General features: G+C 50.3%; 2 protein-coding genes across 3 annotated transcripts; both read left to right on the forward strand.

The window, feature by feature from the left end:
* BCO2 (beta-carotene oxygenase 2) lies at positions 1-15,097 on the forward strand. Of its 2 annotated transcripts, XM_059488430.1 has the most exons (13): positions 67-217; positions 996-1,088; positions 4,356-4,560; positions 5,520-5,731; positions 6,657-6,772; positions 8,260-8,362; positions 9,431-9,559; positions 9,687-9,847; positions 11,132-11,299; positions 13,155-13,292; positions 13,466-13,648; positions 14,002-14,112; positions 14,419-15,097. In XM_059488430.1, exons 1-13 carry the CDS (start codon positions 109-111, stop codon positions 14,530-14,532), a joined length of 1,842 nt encoding a protein of 613 aa, XP_059344413.1. In that variant the 5' UTR covers positions 67-108; the 3' UTR covers positions 14,533-15,097. The 2 variants fall into 2 exon arrangements, with proteins under 2 accessions (XP_059344412.1, XP_059344413.1); XM_059488429.1 differs by lacking the exon at positions 996-1,088 and having other exon boundaries at positions 1-217.
* A 1,065-nt stretch (positions 15,098-16,162) lies between these two features.
* Positions 16,163-20,477, forward strand: PTS (6-pyruvoyltetrahydropterin synthase). Its single transcript, XM_059488432.1, has 6 exons — positions 16,163-16,252; positions 17,682-17,761; positions 18,455-18,477; positions 18,867-18,923; positions 19,233-19,303; positions 19,993-20,477. The coding sequence occupies exons 1-6, from the start codon at positions 16,179-16,181 to the stop codon at positions 20,129-20,131; spliced, it is 444 nt and encodes a 147-aa protein (XP_059344415.1). The 5' UTR covers positions 16,163-16,178; the 3' UTR covers positions 20,132-20,477.
* Positions 20,478-20,923: the final 446 nt, after the last annotated feature.

Consider the following 20,923-nt stretch of genomic DNA (forward strand, 5'->3'; position numbering starts at 1 on the left):
CTCTTATTGTGAAAGGATGATGAGAGGCAGCGCTCACCTCTCCCGACCATCGCTGCCTCCCTGCTCGCTGCCCTGGCACCGCTACCTCCGCCCGGCCGCTCCCAGCCGATGCTTTCTGCCCGCCGGAATATGTTCGCCAAAATCCTTCTGTCCGCCGCCAGCCTTCTGCTCGCTCACCTGCTGCATTTCCTCTGCTCTTTGATGCAATTCATTCCAGGTAAAACGCGTTAAAATCCCTTTCATCCCGTGCCCTCGGAAAGGGGCTGCTGCTGCTAACACGGGTCGGGAGAACGATTCCTATTGTCAGGCATTCGCGACGGAGCGATTTGAAGTCTTTGTTAGATGGCACAAAATGCCTGTTGTTTGCTGAATGGATAAAGGGCAGAGGCAAGGATTACAGCAGATACAGATGGTCTAGAGCTGGAAAAGCAGCGCACAGCAGATTCTCCGTGCGGGGCAGCCAGCTGGAAGCGGGCAGGGAGAGGGTTCTTTGGAGCCGCATCGTTGCCGAGGCTTTAACCCGACCGCGCAAACGGTGAACTGCCCCAAAGGATTTGTATCACAGCTTTGTGTCATCATTGCACCGCTTGAGCTGCTTTTTGTTTGGGTTTTTTTCCCCCTTCGTTTTATTTTGTTTATTTGTTTACTCGTTTTCAGAAATTAGGAACCAATAAAAATCATGGCCGACCTCACGGGAATTTCTGCTGTTTGATGGTAGTGGTAGTTTTGTGCCCTTTAAATTCAAAGCGTTTCTTCCGAGGTATCCAAAGAGCTGGAAAAAAAATCTCAAATATGCCTTGTTGTGCCACCAGAAGACCCCAAAGTGTAAACTCTAATTTTTCTGGGAAATCAACAGCTATTTCATGTGCTGGATTTCACTGTCGCCTTCCTCCTTCCCTTCCCTTGAGCCTTCCCCTGCTATTTTTCTCCATTTATTTTTCCCCTGTGTTTTCTGTCGTTTCTTCTCTGTTTTCCTTTGCTCCTCGGGCTGTTAGAGAGGAAGTCGGTGCCTGAACCCCTGGCCATGGGGAACCAAGCAGCTGCATGGAGCAAGGAGCCCAGCACAGGCACATCCCGGCACTCGCCAGGCAAGTGCTGCACCTTCCCTTTGGAAATCCCACTGGGAGCTCAGGGCTCCGACGCTGGGAATGGCTGGAGTCCAGAGGGCACAAATCCACAGCTCTGGTTCAGCCTGGGGTCGGGGAGAACTGCTTTGCTTCCATGTTGTGCTAGTGTTTTATATGGAACAAAACACAGCCTGTGCTGGAGGAAAATTCCCTGTTTGAATGGTCCTCGGGGAGAACAGAATTCTTGCCTCATTCTCCCTACTTGAAGATTATAACGAGCATTCTGTTTGCTAAATTTTGCCCTTAATTTTGGAGTCAAGCAATTAGAGTGTGCATGGAGGGGTGGATCCTTTGAACGAGTAGATTAAAATCAAAATGGCGTTGCCCATGTAGCAAATGGCTCCCATGCTTCCATCATCCACCATTCCAGATTTCGTGTCCCACCCACTGCTGTGGAAATATAATTTAATGCGTGATTCGTGGTGGCTGCACCCACAGCAGCTTTCTCTTCAAAAGCCTGGTCCTTCATCCCACCATATCTGCATAGAAGCAATCAATAAATAATCAATACTGGGCTGTCAGTTTGTACGGGTCAGTGAAATCATGGCACACTGTGCAGGGAAACAGGAGCTGAACAAAGGATAACTCTGCTGTGGTTGCCTGCTATGTTAAGAAAATATTGGAGGAAAGTTACACCTCCATGTCTGGCACTGCCGCTGCTTGGATATGCCAAAGACCTTAAGCGTGTTTTTAAAAGTCTGAGGTAGGATGGAAAGGAACTACAGTGGAGAAATGAGGGTTCTGTGATCTTGTGCCGATTTTCAAGTGTTCAAGCGCACACAGAGAGCCCCGCTGGAACTGTCGGCTTTTAATTGTGGATTCAAGTTCTTCCATCTTGGGGCGTAGCCAGAAAGGAAGGAATAATTTTATTTATGCATTCTTTAAAATTAAAAACTGGCCTATCTTCTGCCTTCCTCAGAGAGAGATTGGTCCATTCTTGGTGAGCTGGATGTTTAAAAAGGGGTTTTTTATGAGTGATTTTTCCCCTGAAGCTGAAACTGCTTTTTTGAAATTACTCAGGAACATTGTGTCGAGCAGGAGTTTTCTGTGTTCCGTGCATTCAAAGTTCACTTAAAGTTAGCAGTTATTACTGGCATCTCTTTTTGTTTAATAGGGAAGATATGTTGGTTTGGTTTGGATTTTTTCTTCTTGCATGCCTTCCCTCCCACTAGCCATTCAGGATTGTCTGCAATGACTTGTCTTGTTTCTGGAAGTTTCTGTTTTGACTCATGTTGGTATTGGGGTTCGCTCCCATTTTGCCAGGGAGTGAATTTCTGCCAGGATCTTCAACTCATTTGAGTGATGCTCAGAAGAAAAAACCAATCCATTCTCTTGCTGTGCTTCTTTCTCCCTTTCTGGCCTGGTTTTGGGGCATTCCCTTAAATATTCTTGTTGTTTATAGTCCATTCTATTGAAGTCCAGTTTGTAGGGGATGCCTTGGAATGAATTCTAATGAGATGAGTTCTAACTAGATCAGATTTCAAGGATTACTGAGATGACCACGTGAATGGTTATCACAGGACAGTAAAAACAAAAAGAACTTGGCTTACTTAGTTTAGGAAGTGATATGATTCTTCACCCTAAATACAAGACAAGGAAGGGAAAACTACCAAAACTACACACCAGAGCTGCCAGAAAAACAAGAATAATACCCTTTGGTAAATTGGAAGCATTTTCCTGATCATCTGGACAAGGAGCAGTTATCAAAAGAGGGAATGAGTGCATGTAGACATAATAATTTTTAAGACAGAATTCTTATGTAAGAATTTCTGGGGCAGCAGTTGGGAGGGGTGGACTCAGGAGGTCTTTTCCAGCCCTGGTCAGGCTCTTTTGTGGAATGTATCTTTGCAAAATTTCCATTGACAGTGCTCTCCAGGAACTTTCAATGTAGTGCTGTCTTGAGTCATGCCAGTTTTGTTTCTGCTTGGATGTGAATTATTTCCTTATGGATATGTTCCTCTCATTCTTTAATGCGCATTTTGCACCTTTGCAAATGAAATCTTCTAAATATCTCCTTATAGATGTGTTTCTCTCGTTCTTTAATGTGTATTTTGCATCTTTGCAATCCCCATCTGCATTTCTGTAAACACTTCAGAGATCTAAAGGGGGATTGGCAGATTGGAGAGCTAGATTGGATCCTTGCATTTTACCTTCTTGCAATCCTAACACACAACCTGTGGGTGTTTTTGTGTAGAGAAACAAGCTCAGCAGAGTTCTGCCTGCCAGCTCAGCTCCTTTGCAGATAGTCCAGCTGAAATAGTGGATTTCCTCTGGAGATGTTGAGCAAAAGGTTTCAGAGGAGGGAAATTGGGCAGCAGCTACGCTTGGTCACCTGGATTAAAGGATGTAGGCCAGAAGCAGCGGTGGCGAAAGGACAGAAAATCAGAGTGAATTCTGTGACAGCATGGACTCCCTTCAGTGTGTGGTGTCTGAGCAGCCCTGGGTGATGGAGCTCTGCCTGCCATGTGCCCTTTTTGGTCAGCATTTCCCCCATCTCAGTGCTCAGCAGTGCAGGCTGGCTCCATGGTCTCGGGGAGGGCACAGAGCGGCTGCACTGAGGGCAGGATGGGCAGGTGCCAACCTGGGCAGGGAGGCACCCCCGGCTAAATCCACCTCTGCAGCTAAATGGATTGCTAAAACAATCCTTGTGTTGATGAGGCTTTGCAAACCAGGCTGTGGGAGCCAATCACTGACATCACTGGTAGCTCACAGCGTTCCAATCACTTCATGCTCTCCTGGAGCTTTTGTTTTCCAAAAGGGGTGGTTGCAGCCAAACCAGAGGCTTCATCATAAATTATCCTTCTCTGCTTATCTCCTTGCCAAATAAAAGTTGTAAATCTATCTTGTGCTGTAAATGGGCTTGGACTCAGTTTCATTGGTCTTCTTCCATTTTTGCAGGTTTTTTTCTCTTCTCTTGATTATTTGCAAAATTAAATCCAAATATGCATTTATTTGATTAAAAGAAAAGTCATTATCTTTTCTATCATCCTATATTCTGTTACCTCCTTTGGGCTGCAGAACTAGTGTTTCTTGTTGATTAACTAGAGCAGAGTATCTACAAGATTTTCAGCTCCCTGTGGATATGTTGGGTTTTGTGGCTTTACTTTGAGTATCCACCACAACTTGGCTGTTTGCTGAATGCTCTTCTCCCTGACATCTAGCATTTGTCACTCAATTCCAGTGAAAATCTCAACTCCCTGTGTTTTGTCCTTCCTTCTCTCTTTGCAGGTTTCAAGCATTACGTGCCCAGCCCATCCAAGGAGCGAACCCTCTGCCACAGACCCCGGGGGCTGCAGTGCATCTCCCCCTTAGTGCAGAGCGTGGAGGAGACCCCCGAGCCCATCCCAGCCAAGATCAAAGGACAGATTCCCCAGTGGATTAATGGAAATCTCCTGAGGAATGGCCCTGGCAAGTTCGAGTTTGGCAATGACAAGTAAGTCTCCTTTAAATGAATTTTTAAATGCTCCTGGCCAGAACTCTGCCTAAGCCTAAAGGGGACCCCCCTCATGACTATTTAGAGCATCTTTTAGTTTATTTTTATGTAAGGGAAGGAAGAAATACCGATGTCACTCTTTTGAGAGCAGTTGCTCCCTCAGTTGGGAACTCCCATTTTCTGCAGAGAGGAGCTGAATGGTGAAGTCACCCAGGCTGGCAAAGCTGAGTCACAGAGAACATCTCGCCCACTCACCGTGGTGGGGTGGGGCATAAAACATGCCCAGCTTTGTCCTCTGTCCTGAGCAAAAATCCACCCCTGGCCACTCTGAAATAAATCCAGGGCAGGAATTTGGAGAGTTGGTTGCACCAAATGGTGTGAACTGCTTTAGAAGCAAATCCACCCAGTTGCAAGAATAATATATTAAAATACCCACAGAAGGCACTGACTCCCTGTGGCTTGGAATGTGCCGTTGCAGTAACTGACAGCTCAGCTGGTGTCAGTAACTGGCCAAAGCTGATCTCCTCCTCATATTCCTAGAGTGAGACCATCAGGTGTTCTGGGAGTCTCACAAACCCCTTGGTTTGGAGACAATGGCATCCTGAAAGAAGCTGAGAGCTAAACACCTCTGGGTTTGCAGTAGTAATTTATATTGTTGTACAGTACAGCACAAACTCCATTCCCTCTGCAGAGGTGGGTGGTTTATCTATATAGATTATTCCCAAAAAGCCTTACAGAGTTTGCAAACACCACATCCCACAGCTATGAATATACTTGTTTCGATTTGGTTTGATTTGGTTTGTTTGATTGGGGGGTTTTCCCAAACCAAGCTGTGGTTAATACTTCAAGGGATCTGGGAATCAGCTTTTACAAACATCAATAAACCTAAAAAGAGGGTACTACACAGCATCATATAATGCCCAACTCTTCTTCATCTCTTTTTTTCTCCCTCCTGGAAGGTTTAACCACTGGTTTGATGGCATGGCCCTGCTGCACCAGTTCCAGCTGGCCCATGGCACGGTGACCTACAGGAGCAGGTTCCTGCAGAGCAGCTCCTACCTGAGGAACAGCCAGCACAGCCGAATTGTGGCCTCAGAGTTTGGCACCTTGGCCATGCCAGACCCGTGCAAGAGCCTCTTTGGGCGCTTCCTGTCCCGCTTCGAGCCGCCACGTACGAGTGCTTCTGTAAAACCTGAGGGGCTGCTGAGATCTCCTTGGAGGAACTTGTGGTTAGGTGGAAAGGGAGGGGTGAGGAAGTCGGACAGACTTTCTGTGAGCCCGTGTTTTTCTTAGAATATGGCCCAAATTCCAAAATTATGCAAATTGGTGTCAGCCTCAGCGGGGGGAGGCAGAGTTTAATGTTTTAATGCCACTTCAGCTCGCTGAGTCATGGATCTTTCTGCAAATTTCCCAAAGAAAGCTCTCCCCGAGAGAACATCCTGTGCAGTGCTGATAATGAGCATTACAGCCTGATGTTCTACCTGAGACACAGCTTTGCCCTCAGAACACCTTGCCTTGCTAAGCTTGTAGGGTAAGTGGGCTAATCCCTCCCTTCCTGGACTAAGGGGCAGGAGATTATTGTGTAGGGTGAGGGATGGAGCTGCACAGGAATGGAAGTTCCTGTACCTGTAGGATTCTGTGTACGTCAGGGAAGAAAGAGGCTTAAACGCAAGCAAGGTGTTCCCCACTAAAACCAGCAGGGCTGAAGTTTGCAGCTTGTTGCTGATGCTGTGACCATCCTCTGTTTCTCCTCTCCCCTCCTGCCACATCCTGTGTCCTTTCCCGAGGTGCTCACACCTTCACTCGTGGTGACACCCCCCAAATCCCCACCCCAGCTCCCTCAAGGCATTCCAGACCTCTCCACATTCCTCACCTGCCTCTGCCCAGATCCAGCAGTGATTTCCATCTCTGTCCTTGTCCTTTTCACCCAGCTCCACCTGCACAGTTTCCCTGTGTAGATTATCAAGATGTTTCCAATCAATCTCCCAGAGATTAATGCCACTGCAAATGGGTTTATTTGTTTAAACATGTCTAACTTGCCATAATTCAACATGAGCTGCACAGAGCTGCACACAATGCCAGGATTTCTGTTTCAGAGCCCAGTGACAACTGCAATGTGAACTACGTGCTGTACAAAGGGGATTACTATGTCAGCAGCGAGAACATCTGCATGCACAAGGTGGACCCAGAGACGCTGGAAACAAAGGAGAAGGTGTGGACAGGTGGGATAAGGGAGCTGGGGTATGGTGGTGCAGAACCACACCTTGCTGGCTCAAGGGGAATTCCACCTCCGGAGGAATTTGTCTGTGCCTGCAGCATCTCCGTGCCGAGTCCCTGGGGAGCTTTTAGGGGTGGAGGTGCAGTCACTGCCTGGCTGGGCACAGCTATCAGTTCTCCTCTGCTCTCCCTGCTTGCCCGGGCTTGTCTGCACCTCTCAGCAGAACAGGAAACAGCTTTTTTCTGTGCACAAGAAAAAGTGAACATTGCTGGTCTCACATCTGCCTTTTCCCTGCTGCTTTGCTTTCATATTCTCTTGATCTGCTTTTTCCACCTCAAGCTTTGCACGCTCCAGAGCTGCCCCTGATCAAACCCTGTTGTAAAGGTTTGGTTCAGCTGCCACTTGATTTTCTCCCCTTTGCTAGGAAATGACCAAAACATCAGAGAAGTTTTTCCCTGTGACAGAAGAAGGTGACCTGTGACAGCACAGCACAAGCCATGTAGGGCTGTCCTGAGTCATGCCAGCTTTGTTTCTGCTTGGATGTGAAATATCTCCTTATGGATGTGTTCCTCTCATCCTTTAATGCATATTTTGCACCTTTGCAAATGAAATCTTCAAAATATCTTCTTATGGATGTGTTCCTCTCATTCTTTAATGCATATTTTGCACCTTTGCAAACGAAATCCCCCCTGCCTGCACCCTTAGAGGGGATTTGGGCTGGACAGCTGTGGGACGGGCTGAGGGAGGATTCTGCCCTTCCTAAGTCAGTATTTACTGCTGGGCCTGTTTGACACCAGAAAATGCCAGCTCAGAGCATCCCTCAGGTTGTGAGGGAGCCACTCCAGGAATTCTGTCTGCAGGATCAGTAGTGAGTCATGAGTAAGCTGTGTGTAAAGCACAGCCACTGAGCTGGAGCTGTCCTGGGTGGTTTGCCAGCTGGTCTGTTTGTAAACCAGACTGCAGTCATGAAAAGACACGTGGGGATTTTCAGGTTCAGCTCTGTTGAGCCATCTTGTCATAAAATGAAAAGAATTCCCCTCTAGCGTTTTTTTTTTTAGCTGCAGACTGTTATTTTTTTGGGTAAGCGAAGAAATGGAAGGGATTATCTCACATTTAAACTCTCCAGTTTGTGATGCCTTAATAGGACCTGGTTTTCTGAGCTTGCAGTGACAAAACTCTTGGTGGTTTCTTGGGGCAGTGACCATCCCTTTACACACCTGCCTGTGCTTGTTATTGGCATCATTCCCACTGCACCTGTACCCTAAGGACATCTGTGTCCTCCAAGGAATGTCTACTGCTATTAGTCCTGCTTTATTGATAGAGAAATATCCTTATTTTCAAGGATTTGCAGGCAGAATGAAGGCTGCAGTCCAGATGCCACATTTTTAATAATGAATAAAATCTGCTCTTCTTCCTCAGACTTCCACAAAAGTGACCCTTGGGGAAGTTCTGCACTGACTGAAAATCTCTGGCATTTGCAGGTGGACTGGAGCAAGTTTATTGCAGTGAATGGGGCCACAGCTCATCCCCACTACGAGTCTGATGGGACAACCTACAACATGGGCAATTCCTATGGGAAGCACGGTGAGGAGGGCTTGGCCAGGCTGGTTTTTGGGCAGGGGGTGCAGGATCCCTCCTGGTGCTGCTTCAAGGAGCAGCTGTTGGAGAAACACCCAAAGAGACCTGAAAATTGCTGTTCCTCAGTCAAAATGTCAGTGTCAGTCTGTCCCATAAAACTGGCTCCTCTCAGGATTTAGTTGCAGATGCTTCTGACTTTGGCCTGTGAATGTACAGCAAATTCTCCTCTTGCTCTCCCAAGCTTTGCTGGAAAACAGGAGAATGATTTTTTAAAAAAGTCCCCTCCACTGTTGAAGCTTCATCTGAACAAGTTTAGCAATTCATGTTTTTCACTTAGAATTTAGCAATTCATGTTTTTCACTTAGAATAAATTGGCTTTAGATGAGCCCCATAAGGGTTTTTGCGGAAGGGAAGACAGAATTTATTCTGGTCACCTGGCTATCTTCCAGCAAAGCTGAGTTTTATGGGATATTTTTCTTCTTCTCAGAACTCTGAGCATCTTGATTGGATCCTGTTCCATCCACATGGCTGCTCAGAGCAATCAGTCCCTGTCAGCTGTGTGAAATCCTTCTTTCCCAGAGGCCTGTGAGAACAGCCACTGCCCTTTATTGTGATCCCTTGTGATTTTCCCAGTTTTGACCATTTTCCATTCTTTCTGCTTTCATTTCCTTTTGGCCTCAGCAAAGCCCAGCTCTGTGCCACGTGCTTTTTCCAGCTGGACATACCAAGCTCTAGATCATTGTTATTCAGAAGTGCCATCCTTTCCTGCTCATATGCCAGGTTTATTAAATGAGCATTACTGAGGCTCAGAGTTTTCATTTCCTGTGGGCTTGGTTTTCATCCTGCCCATGTTATCACCGGACAGCACTTCAGGCAGAGCTGGCATTCTCCCAGGCTAAGATCCCTCTATTTCCTTTCAAGCATCCTCTTTTCATTGTTCTTTTGGTAGATAAATCCTCTGTAGATGCTTTCCTGCCTGTTGGGAGATGTTTAGGAGAGGTTGTTGCAAGTATTCCTGGAGGACAGGAAGGAGCAGAGCCTGAGTTTGGTTTGAGCACCTTCTCCCCTTTCCAGGATCCAGCTACAACATCATCAGGGTCCCCCCACAGGAGTCAGGCCACGGGGACACCTTGGAGGGAGCCAAAGTTCTGTGCTCCATCCCTCCCACGAACAGGGCAAAGCCATCCTACTACCACAGCTTTGGTAAGATTCCACCCCAAAACCAGGGAATTTGGGAAAATGCGATGCAGAAAGGGCTGGCCAGCGCTCTGTCTGCCCCTTGAGATGTTTTCTTTTCAATTTGGGTGATATTCCTCCCTTCTCTCCTCAGGGATGACTGAAAACTACATCATTTTCATCGAGCAGCCCCTCAAGCTGAACCTGCTGAAGATCATCACCTCCAAGCTCTGTGGGAAAGCCATCTATGATGGGATCAGCTGGGAGCCTCAGCACAACACCTACTTCCACGTGGTGAACAAGCACACTGGGGAGGTGAGGGGGTCTTTGGCCCCTGCAGCAGCTAATCTGGAACTTCAGTTCCAAATTTCCAATTTTTTTCCCCAATTTTTTGGGAACTTTCATTCCCAAAAGTGCTACATAGCAGCCATGGGGAGTTTAAGAACCAATCCAGAAGTTACTGCAATAAATATTTTAAAGTTTATTGTAGTGTACATTTACACTGCAATGTTTATTTGTAGATTTGTTAAAAATGGGATTTCTTCGTGCATTTTCCTCTTTATTCATTCCTTTCTTTGCCAGCCCGAAAAGGACAGGCAGAAAGAAGCAGTTTGGAGGGACAGGGACTGAAATGCAGGTCCCAGCTACTACAGGGTATAAAAAGGTCAGAACCTGGGAAAGATGCACAGTACTTGATATTTTGGGTTTTCTTCTTCCAGTTTTGCTCCTTAGTGGCTTAAGGCAGCCCTTTTGTGGTGACACAAGGACAGAAGGCAAAGCCCAAGGGATGAGAGGGGTTGCAGTGGGGGCAGAGTGTGGTATTTGCAGGGATCTTCAACAAGGGGAGAGAATGATGCATCTGATTCCATCTTATCAGAAGGCTAATTAATTACTTTATTATAGTATATTCTCGTGACTGTCAGCCAACAGTCCTAACACACACACACACCTGGCCCTGATAGTCCAAGGAAACAAAACACCATGACTTTGGGTAAACAATCTCCACATTGCATTCTGCTTTTGCACAAACACGGGCACAGCAAATGAGATAAGAGTTGTTTTGATCACTCTCTGAGGTTCAGAGAATGTGAAACCCAGAAATATTCTTGGGAAGAACGGTGCCTCGCTTTTCTCTGTGAAGGTGAGTTTCTCTGTGAATTATGAGGAGGACTGCATTGATATCAGAAGGCTAATTAATTACTTTATGATACTACATCATTTTATACTATATAACATTGGCATCTAAACTGAATCTGCCAAGCACCCAACTCTGTACACAACCTTGTGACTGTCCTGACTCAGACACACACACCTGGTCCTGATAGACCAAGGAAATAAAACACCGTGACTTTAGGTAAATAATCTCCACGTTGCATTCTACTCTTGCACAAACACAGGCACAGAAAATGATAGGAATTGATTTTCCTTTCTCTGAGCTTCAGAGAATGTGAAACCCATAAATATTCTCGGGAAGAATTGTGCCTCGCTTTTCTCTACCAAGAGAAAAGCGGGGCTGCAGGAGAGAGGAGGAGGAGGAGGAGGAGGAGGAGGTGAGGCAGGGGCTTGCAGAGGGGCTGAGCTGTGCCCTGCTCCCTGCAGGTGCTGCCGGGCTCGTGGTGCTCCCAGCCCTTCGTCAGCTTCCACCAGATCAACGCCTTCGAGGAGCGGGGCTGCGTGGTGCTGGACCTGTGCTGCCAGGACGAGGGCACCAGCCTGGCCCTGTACACGCTGCAGAACCTCAGGAGGAGTGGGCAGGGGCTGGACCAGGTGAGATCCCTGCCTCTGCTCCCCCAGCAGCTGCTGCAGGAGTTGATTTGCTGCGGCAAAGCTCGGGTTGGGAGAATGGAGAACGCCGTGGCGACGGCACAAGCACAATCCGTGAAAACTGAAATGATCATCTCTTGATGCTTTCTCTCTTCTTAAATCTCTCTCCATGGAGCATGGCCTTGAAACTCTTCAAGCCCCGTGTGTGACACAGAGCTCCAGAGCCTGGCAGAATTTATTTCTGTTTTAAAACCTTGGTTTTAATGATATTAGTTTTCCTTATCCTTGTGTAATGGAATTTTCCCCCCAGAAATGATGCAAAATAAGTTGTAGCATAACATCTAAATGGAAAAAGAAAAAGGAACCCCGCTCTTTAAGACATTACTTCATAAAACAAGCAGTTTTTATGAAAATCACAGAAACACAAATACCACAGAAACCCCTGCCCTGTTCCCCACAGACACCTCACAACAGCACATTCAAATAAATTATTTATTGTGCCCAGCTCTGTGAAAAGCCCCGTTTCAGGCTGTGTGAGGGGCATTATTTTGCATAGGTCACACATGGGAAAAGTGGGGGTGCTTTCAGTTTCTCACCGTGCAGATGTGTTTGTTGGAAACCCAGCGTGCTGGGGGGGCTGCTGCATGTCCCGACAGGGCTGAACTTCCTCTGTCTGTCCTGAGCTGTCTAGAACCAGCTCAGCTCCGGCCTGAAAGGGGCACAGCTGCGTCCCTTCAGGTTCTGCTTTCTCTTGGCATTTATTCTGGGCGTTTCTGAAGCATTTTCTGAGCATATTCAAGTACAGCAGATTGTTAACACCAGCTTTTTTTTTGTCCTTCTCTGAGCACAACCCAGGTGGAGCTGGATGTGGCTGGAGGTGTCCTGGTGTCAGCGCTGGGCCTGTGTTTCCAGCAGGCACATTCTTCAAGTGACAAGTGGCATCACCAGCACACTTCACCCACGCACACACAGAGGAGTCATTTCAGAACAGAACCTCAAACTTCACTGCAGCAAAAGCCTCAGGAGTGTCTGGGCATGGCTTGTCTCCTTTCCCCAAATTGGCTGGCTCACTAACCCTGGCAGAGTATTCTGTCTGGCAGAGTTCCTCATCCAGATTACACGAACCAGTAAAGTTTTGAAAATAAGGTTAACACGTAGTTAAAGTGAAGTTTCACAACTGAGCTGGTGGGTTGTGGATTGAAGTAACTGAGACACACCAAAACAGGGTCCTTATCCATTTTACTTAAATGGGAATATGAGGGGTTGTGAACTTGGCTTGAGCAGAGCTTTAGTGGCAGTGGTGGAATTATCCTCTCAATGTGCTGAGTGTCAGCCACACTGGGGGCTGCACTTTGCTCCCCAGGTAAACCCACCATCATTCCCTGGACCTCCAACCATGAATCCACGGGTACCTGGGCATGCAGGAGGGAATCCAGCAGGACAACCTCAGGCATTGAAGGCACAGTGCTCTCCTGCTTCTCCTCAGAGTGATGTAAAGCAACACAAGCCTGTTCTAACTGAATTAAACACAATGCAGTGTCTGTCCCATTGCTGGATTTGGTGATAATGGTTTTTTATTGGGCTGATTTGCATACCCAGCTCAGCATTAATTACTGTGAGAGCAGTGCTGACCCTTTTAATTCATACGGTTTTGGTTTCTGCTGTAAATTACTGGAACATGCAGGAACTACTTCTTTCCATTATGTGTTTTGCCTTACCACAACTTGGTCAAACACGTAAGGAAAAGAAGAAGAAGAATTCAGGGGTGTCTAAAACTTCAGAATTGTTCCCTAAAAGTGCATTTAAACTGAAATGTGTGTCCTCTGTCCATCACCATCACTCTCTGTCTCTGTAACAGGTTTATGCCTCCGTGCCCAGAGCTTTCCCTCGCCGCTTTGTTCTCCCTCTGGACGTGGATTCAGACACACCCGTGGGGAAAAACCTGAACCCGCTGCCTTACACCCAGGCAAAGGCTGTGAAAGGTGCAGATGGCAAGGTGTGTACCAAACCATAAATGCATTTATGCAGCAGCTCCTGTACCTCGGAGCTTTAACCGCCTTTGGTTGTGCTGTGCTTGGTGGGACCAGCCAGCTCTCCTGCCCTGCCCAAGCTGAACCAACCCTGCACATTTCCTGCAGAAATTACCCTGCAGTTTTCTTTTTCTCCCAGGTGTGGTGCACACATGAAAATCTGCACCCTGAGGGCTTTGAGAAAGTCGGGGGCCTGGAGTTCCCCCAGATCAATTACTCTGGGTACAACGGCCGCAGGTACCGCTACTTCTACGGCTGCGGCTTCGGGCACCTGCTCGGAGACTCCCTGATCAAGGTCGATGTGGAGACCAAGAATTTCAAGGTGAGGTGAAGTCAGGTCATTGAGTCCTTCCCCTGAGCTGCATTTGAAGGTGTGACATTTACTGGGGGTTTTTTAGGGCTTTGCCCATGTGGGTCTGGGATGAGATTGCCCTCACGTGGCACCTTATGAACGTGGCACAGTCACCAAACAGGAGAGGATGGCACCAGCACACTCCTGGAATGAAAAAAAAGTTCATAAAAAGTTGAACTCTTAAGTTTCTTGGAGCCCAGAGTATTTCCAGGTGCCTTGGTGGGGAGCACTGTAACTCTGCTCAGTGCAGCAGACAAGTATTAATGCAGTGAAACCCATCCATATGTCCCTGAAGCTCATCCATGTGTTCCTGTGCTTGCTAGATCTGGCAGGAGGAGGGATGCTACCCGTCAGAGCCCGTGTTTGTGCCAGTGCCTAATGCCACGGCAGAGGACAGCGGAGTCATCTTGTCTGTGGTGGTCTCCCCTGCTGAGGTAACTTGCTTCCTGCAGTTTGTCAAAGTCACACAGCATTAATTCACTTTTTAAACCTCCCAGCCGAGCTGGAGGCTCCCTGGCAGGTGGTTCTTGCTCCCCAGAGTGCCTGGCCGAGCACAGGCAGTGCAGGCAGGAGTTCTCCCCAGGCTGTTGGTGTGTCCCCAGTGGAAGCTCAGAGCTGAGTGAGGCTCAGAGCTCCTGCCCTGCAGCTTTGCTCTCCGTGGTTTGCTCTGTGCCTTTGTGTGCGGACAGTGCGAGAAGTTCAGCCTGGCCCCTCACTCTGCCTCTCTGCTCCTCCTGCAGGACCAAAGTGCTTTCCTGCTTGTGCTGGATGCAGAGACCTTCCAGGAGCTGGGGCGAGCAGAGGTCGGGGTGCCAGTGCCTTACGGGTTCCACGGCGTCTTCAGTGCCCACTGAGGAGCTCCTGGGCACCTCCTGGGACTCAGGGCCGGGCCAGCCCCGCGAGGAACCTCTGCTGCCTTCACCTCCCACCTTTCCATCGCGTCTGGGATGAAGGAGCTGCTTTTTCTCCACCACAACCTCCTGTATTCCTAACAAAACACAGCCAAGGAAGGCAGGAACCCCTTTGCTCCCACAGCCCACTGCTTTATCTGCATTTTTTTTACTATCTTGCTAGGCCAGCTAGAGCAGCAATTCACAAAGGATGCCAGGGTGAGGCTTGCAAGGCAGAAAATGGAAGCTGAGGTGATAAACCCCTTCCTTTGGTGCCCTGAGGGGAAGAGAACATCAACATTCAGGGCTGTGACTTTGGCTGAAACATTTAGAGCAGAAGAGAGGAGTAAAAGCCAGCAGGTGACAGATGGGCCCAGTGAGGGGGAATAAATAAATCCCCCCTTGCATCCAGGTTGCCTTCAGGGGGCTCCAGGGGGTATATGCAGACACTCGCAGAAGCTGTGCTTGTGCTTTTTTTTCTGTACCATAGCAGTGCCCTCCAATAAAACCTTGGGAAGTTTTTCCTTTCTCTGCCTGCACTCAGAGTCTTGTAGATGTGGGGGGCACATCTGCAGAGCAGGACACAGCTCTGCTGGCTGACAGCTCCTGCCTTCCTCCCAGTTCCACCAGTAGGAAACACCAGTAGGAAACACGGAGAGCTCCAGTGTGGCCTTGGTGTCCCTCTGGGCTTGAGCAGAGCAGAGCAAACTCCAGCCCCCTGTGTCATCCAGGCTTCTCCAGCCCCCTGTGTCATCCAGGCTTCTCCAGACCCTCTGGGTGGGTCAACAGAGAGGACTTCTAGTTGTACTTTTTCATTGTGAAGAATTATTTGAATCATTTCCTTGAGTAATAAAGGAGCCCTTTTGCCCTTGGGGCTTTTCCTCCTCTGAGCTTCCTTCACCTTCCTTACAGGTCTGGGGAAAAGAAAAAGGGTTTTACCTCAGGGAGAGGCAGAGGAGGCTCAGCCAGAGCTGGTGGAAGCCACTAGATGGCAAACAGCTCCCGTTGCTGCCGTTCAGCCCTGTCCTGCAGCCTCCGGTCATTGTCACATCCCGCCTGTCCCCGCGGGACCAGCCCCCTGCATGTGTAGCAGAACGGTGCCCAGAGGTGTTTGATGGAGTTCAGCCACCATTGGTTCTATTTTTTAATTTTGGTTTTTTCTCGTTGAGGTGGGAAACGAAAAGGAACGTCCTGGAGCTGAACATGGGGAGGAACTGGAGCATCCTGAGGCCAAACACGGGGGATTGGAGCATCCCGGGGATGAACACGAGGGATTGGAGCATCCTGGGGCTGAACACGGGGGGATTGGAGCATCCTGGGAGCGAACACAGGGGATTGGAGCATGCAGGTGCTGAACACGGGGAGGAACTGGAGCATCCCCGAGTCCGACATCGGCACCGGGGGATTGGAGCATCCCCGCATCCAGCACCGGCACGGACGGACCGGAGCATCCCCGGGGCCGAACAGGGGGAGGAACTGCAGCATCTCCCGGTGTCGGCGGGCGGATCCCGCGGGCTGGAGCCGCCCCCGGGGCCGGGATGAGGCCGGGCCGGAGCCGCCCCCGGGGCCGGGCTGGATCCGCCCCGCTCCGGCCCCGCCGCGTCCCCGCGATGTCGCCGCGCTCCGCCCGCCTGGCGCGGCTGTCGCGCTCCGTCACCTTCAGCGCCTGCCACCGCCTGCACAGGTGAGCCCCGCACAGGTGAACCCGCACAGGGGAGCGGCACCGCAGAGGTGAACCCCCAGAGAGCCCAGCACAGGGGAGTCTCGCATAGCGGGGCCCGGCACAGGGAGCCCCGCACAGGTGAGCCCCGCACAGAGCCCCGCATAGGGAACCCCGCATAAGGGGGCCCCGCACAGGGAGCCCCGCAGACAGGCCCGTATAGGGGGGCCCCGCACAGAGGAACCCCGCACAGGGAACCCCGCACAGAGCCCAGCACAGAGTCCCGTATAGGGGGGCCCCGCACAGAGGAACCCCGCATAAGGAGCCCCGCACAGGGAGTCCCGCACAGGGAGTCCCGCATAGGGAACCCGCACAGGTGAGCCCAGCACAAGGAACCCCGCACAGGGAGCCCCGCACCGGAGAGCGCTCCCAGCCCCGCACCGGGAGAACGCTCCCAGCCCCGCACCGGAGAGCGCTCCCAGCCCCGCACCGGAGGGCGCTCCCAGCCCCGCACCGGAGAACGCTCCCAGCCCCGCACCGGAGAGCGCTCCCAGCCCCGCACCGGAGAACGCTCCCAGCCCCGCACCGGAGAGCGCTCCCAGCCCCGCACCGGAGGGCGCTCCCAGCCCCGCTGCGTTTCCCGGTTGTGTCCCCGGCCCGGCCCCTTCCCGCAGCCAGCCCTCCGCGCCCGGCTGCAATTCCGTGTTCTGACAGAGCCGGCGGCGCTTTCGCTTTGTAAACATCGCCGTGCGCCCCCCCATCTGCTGGTTTTCTCCCCAAAACTGATAAATTCCTTGACCTGAAGCTGCCTCAGTTTTAGGATCGCTCTCTTCTCCCAGGCTAGGAGCGGTAGGACGAGGGGAAGCAGCCTCGAGCTGTGCCAGGGGAGGTTTAGGCTGGAGATCAGGAGGATTTCTCCATGGAAACGGTGGCCAGGCCTTGGAAGGGGCTGCCCGGGGTCTCCCCATCCCTGGAGGTGCCCGAGGAACCCCGGGATGTGGCACTCAGTGCTCCGGCTCTGCTCGGACCCCAGGATCTCACAGCTCTTTCCAACCTCGGTCATCCTGGGGTTCTGTGATGTTCCCAAAATGTGCCTTGACCTGAAACACTCAGAGCAGGGCCCTGCATTGCTTCAAAGGGAACATTCAGAGGGAAATCCTTTGTACTTCTTTGTTAATCAGTGATAAACCCAAATGTGCAGCTTGCTGCAGGCCGAAGGGATTTTGGGCCCAGATGTTGAACATTTATCCAGCAGTGAAACAGACAAACAAAACCACAGCAGGGAAAGATTCAGTGCTGTCAACAGCATCTTTTCATGGCCCAGCCATTTCTGTCTGTGTTTGTGCCTCCTGGGCTGGTTAAATGTGGGAGAGGGAAGAGATGGAGAGCTGGAGAGCAGAGCTGAGAGAATCCATGGAGATGTGGAACAGATCCGTGCCTGCCTTTCCCACAGCAAATCCCTGAGTGATGAGGAGAACCTGAAGCTCTTTGGGAAGTGCAACAATCCCAATGGCCATGGACACAACTACAAAGGTGGGAAACTGATTTCCATCCTTGCTCAGGGTGGGGAGGGCTGGGCCACTCACTCTCAGCAGCCTCAAACAGCTTTTTTTCCTCCTAATTCTTAATAAAAACACAAACCCAGCGGCTGGGTTTGTGTTTTTATTCAGAATTAGGAGGAAGTTTCAGCAGCAGGGGGTTGAACCGTAGCATGGGTTTGCCATTTTTCAGCTGAGTAGATAATAAATATTTATTTTCAAATGCCACTTTTTGAATCAAGTCTGCTTGTTTACGCGCTGCAGAGTCATTGCGATTGGAATGGAGATTTTTCTAAGCAAGAGCCATGCAAATTAAACAGCCTGTAAACATTATTTGAATGGGTTTTTTTTCACAAGTTCTCCCATCTGAACACCCCGAGCATGCAGAATTAGATCTCTCCAGTTCCTGGAGTGGCTCCCTGTGCTGTTGGCACCCTGAAACCTCTGCTGAGGAGCTGCTTTATCAGGGGAGACAGGCTTATCTCCAGCCTGCTGTGGCACCAGCCCTTGGGGAGGGATTTTTGTGCCTCTGAGTCGTTGTTTTTGTGGAGCATCTCCTCATTTTATAAAAGCAGTCCCCCTCCTGAGTGCAGCCTGTGGGTGAGCAGGGCTGTGAGTCCCAGCAGAGCAGCAGATGTGGTTTTGGGCTCGTGGGCACCACAGTGACCCGATCTTTTCTGTTTTCCAGTTGTGGTCACCGTGCGTGGAGAGGTGAGTGCTGCCAGCGTCCTTTCCTGTCCCTCAGGGTGGCAGAATCCCCACAGTTCTGGGTTTCCCAGAGTATTTCAGAAACTCTGTGCACATCACTAGAGCAGGTTTTCCGTGGCCAGTGCCGTTCACAACAAGGATTTGCAGTTTAATGCTGTTTTCATGCCTGAAGACTCTCCCAGAGTGTTGTTTCTACCTGGTGTCAGCTTTTAGGAGAGAGTGGAACCTCTGGAATTGTTTCCAGGCTGTACCAAGCCCTTGGGAACATCCCAGGAGTGCAGCTGGAGCCCTGTGACAGCGGGGAGATAATTTCCTTGTGGCTCAGATGAGCTGAGCACAGATATTCCTGCCTGCTTTGTGCTGCCACCAATGTCCCTTGTGCTTCCCTGCAGATTGACCCGGTCTCGGGGATGGTGATGAACCTGACAGACCTGAAGGAATACATGCAGGTAAAAATAGCCCAGTTTTCCTTCTAATCCCCTGGGAGAGATGATTAGAGCTTGTCTGGTGCCAGCATGGGGACGTGGTGAGCTGCTGAAGGCAGCACATCAAAAGGAAATTAGGCAATAATTGAAGAATAAATGCCTTAGCTGTGTTCTGTGAGGCAGAGCCACGTCTCCAGCTGGGAATCTCACAGCTGCATCTGGGGCTCTTTCCCTTTATTCCTTTATTCCCATCCTGGCTGTGTGGGTTACCTGGGCCTCAGGCCAGGCAGGGACAGGGACAGGGACAGGGCTGTCACTGTGCTCTCTCTGCAGGCAGCGATCATGGAGCCCCTTGACCACAAAAACCTGGACAAGGACGTGCCCTACTTCTCTGAGGTGGTGAGGTGGGTCAGGGGGCTCCTGGGGGGGCTCATCCTGCCTGGGCAGCAGCAGCAGCAATCTGTACCTGTGTGCTGAGCACACCTGTGTCCAGCCCTGCTGCCCCTCCTACATCAGCCTGGACAGGCAGGACCTGCCCATCCCATTGCATCCATCCCACCCCATCCCATCCCATCCCATTGATCCCATCCCACCCCATCCCATCCCATCCCATTGATCTCATCCCATCCCATCCCATCCCATCCCATCCCATCCCATCCCATCCCATCCCATCCCATCCCATCCCATCCCATCCCATCCCATCCCATTGATCTCATCCCATCCCATCCCATCCCATCCCATCCCATCCCATCCCATCCCATCCCATCCCATCCCATCCCATTGATCCCATCCCATCCCATTGATCCCATCCCATCCCATCCCATCCCATCCCATCCCATCCCATCCCATTGATCCCATCCCATCCCATCCCATCCCATCCCATCCCATTGATCTCATCCCATCCCATCCCATCCCATCCCATCCCATCCCATCCCACCCCACCCCACCCCACCCCATGTGCTGGCAGTGCCACCATCCCCACGTGGCCCAGGTGTCCCCAGCTGCCCCTCATCATCCCCCAGCCCACCCTGGCCGCAGATTTTGGTGTCACTTCTGCCCTCTGAGCCCTGGCCCTGCTGCTGTTCCCCCTCAGCACCACGGAGAACGTGGCTGTGTTCATCTGGGACAGCCTCCAGAAGCTCCTGCCCCAGGGCATCCTGTACAAGGTGGAGGTGCACGAGACGGAGCAGAACGTGGTGGTTTACAAGGGAGAGGAAACAATTGTCAAGTGAAATCAGCCTGGGCCCAGCTGCTCAGCAGAAATCTCATTATATATTATATCATCTCTGTGGATCCCTGCCCAGCATTCCCTGCAGCCAGCCCTGGTTCTGTGCTCCAGCAGGACGAGGGCAGGTGTTTCACCAGGACCCTCCCAGCAGTTTGCCCATCTGGCTTCTCACAATGGGTTGGTTTCTCTGCTTTTCCTCAAGACCTTCCTGTTCTGCCAGCTGATGTGAGATTTAGAGTTGTGCCGTGGTAAATAAAGCAGTTTTGGGGGGAGGAGGCGGCCTGGCAAAATCACAAAAGTATTTGATTTCTCTCTGATTAAATATTGAATTAATTTATTTGATAATGTGAGCTTTGGTGTTGCTTTGCTCCTTGATCAAACAGAGAAGCATTTCTGAGGGTATTACATCATTTTTCTATTTCTTTGCTTCTTATCAGTTTATTTCCTGTGCTGCAGGCACGTTTCGTCCTGTGGCCAGCAGATCTTTCTCTGTGTGTGGAACTGCTGTGGTGGGCAGTCAAAAAAAGCATTTCTGACCCAAACTGGAGAGCCAAAGGGAGCAGGGTGAGAATGGAAAACTGAGGGAGCTGCAGGGGGAATGTCACAGCCCCAGTGGTGGCAGAGCCCTGGGGAGGGAGTGCAAGAATAAACCCTTAAATCCACCCTGAAATCAACCCTTAAATCCACCCTGAAATCAACCCTGAAATCAACCCTGAAATCAACCCCAAAACTCAGTGGAGGCTCTTGCAGCAGGATGAGCCTGTGAGAGGAGTTTAAATGGACACTACCCCAATTC

This window comes from Ammospiza nelsoni, chromosome 24 (assembly GCF_027579445.1).
Source record: "Ammospiza nelsoni isolate bAmmNel1 chromosome 24, bAmmNel1.pri, whole genome shotgun sequence".
Lineage (NCBI taxonomy): Eukaryota > Metazoa > Chordata > Aves > Passeriformes > Passerellidae > Ammospiza > Ammospiza nelsoni.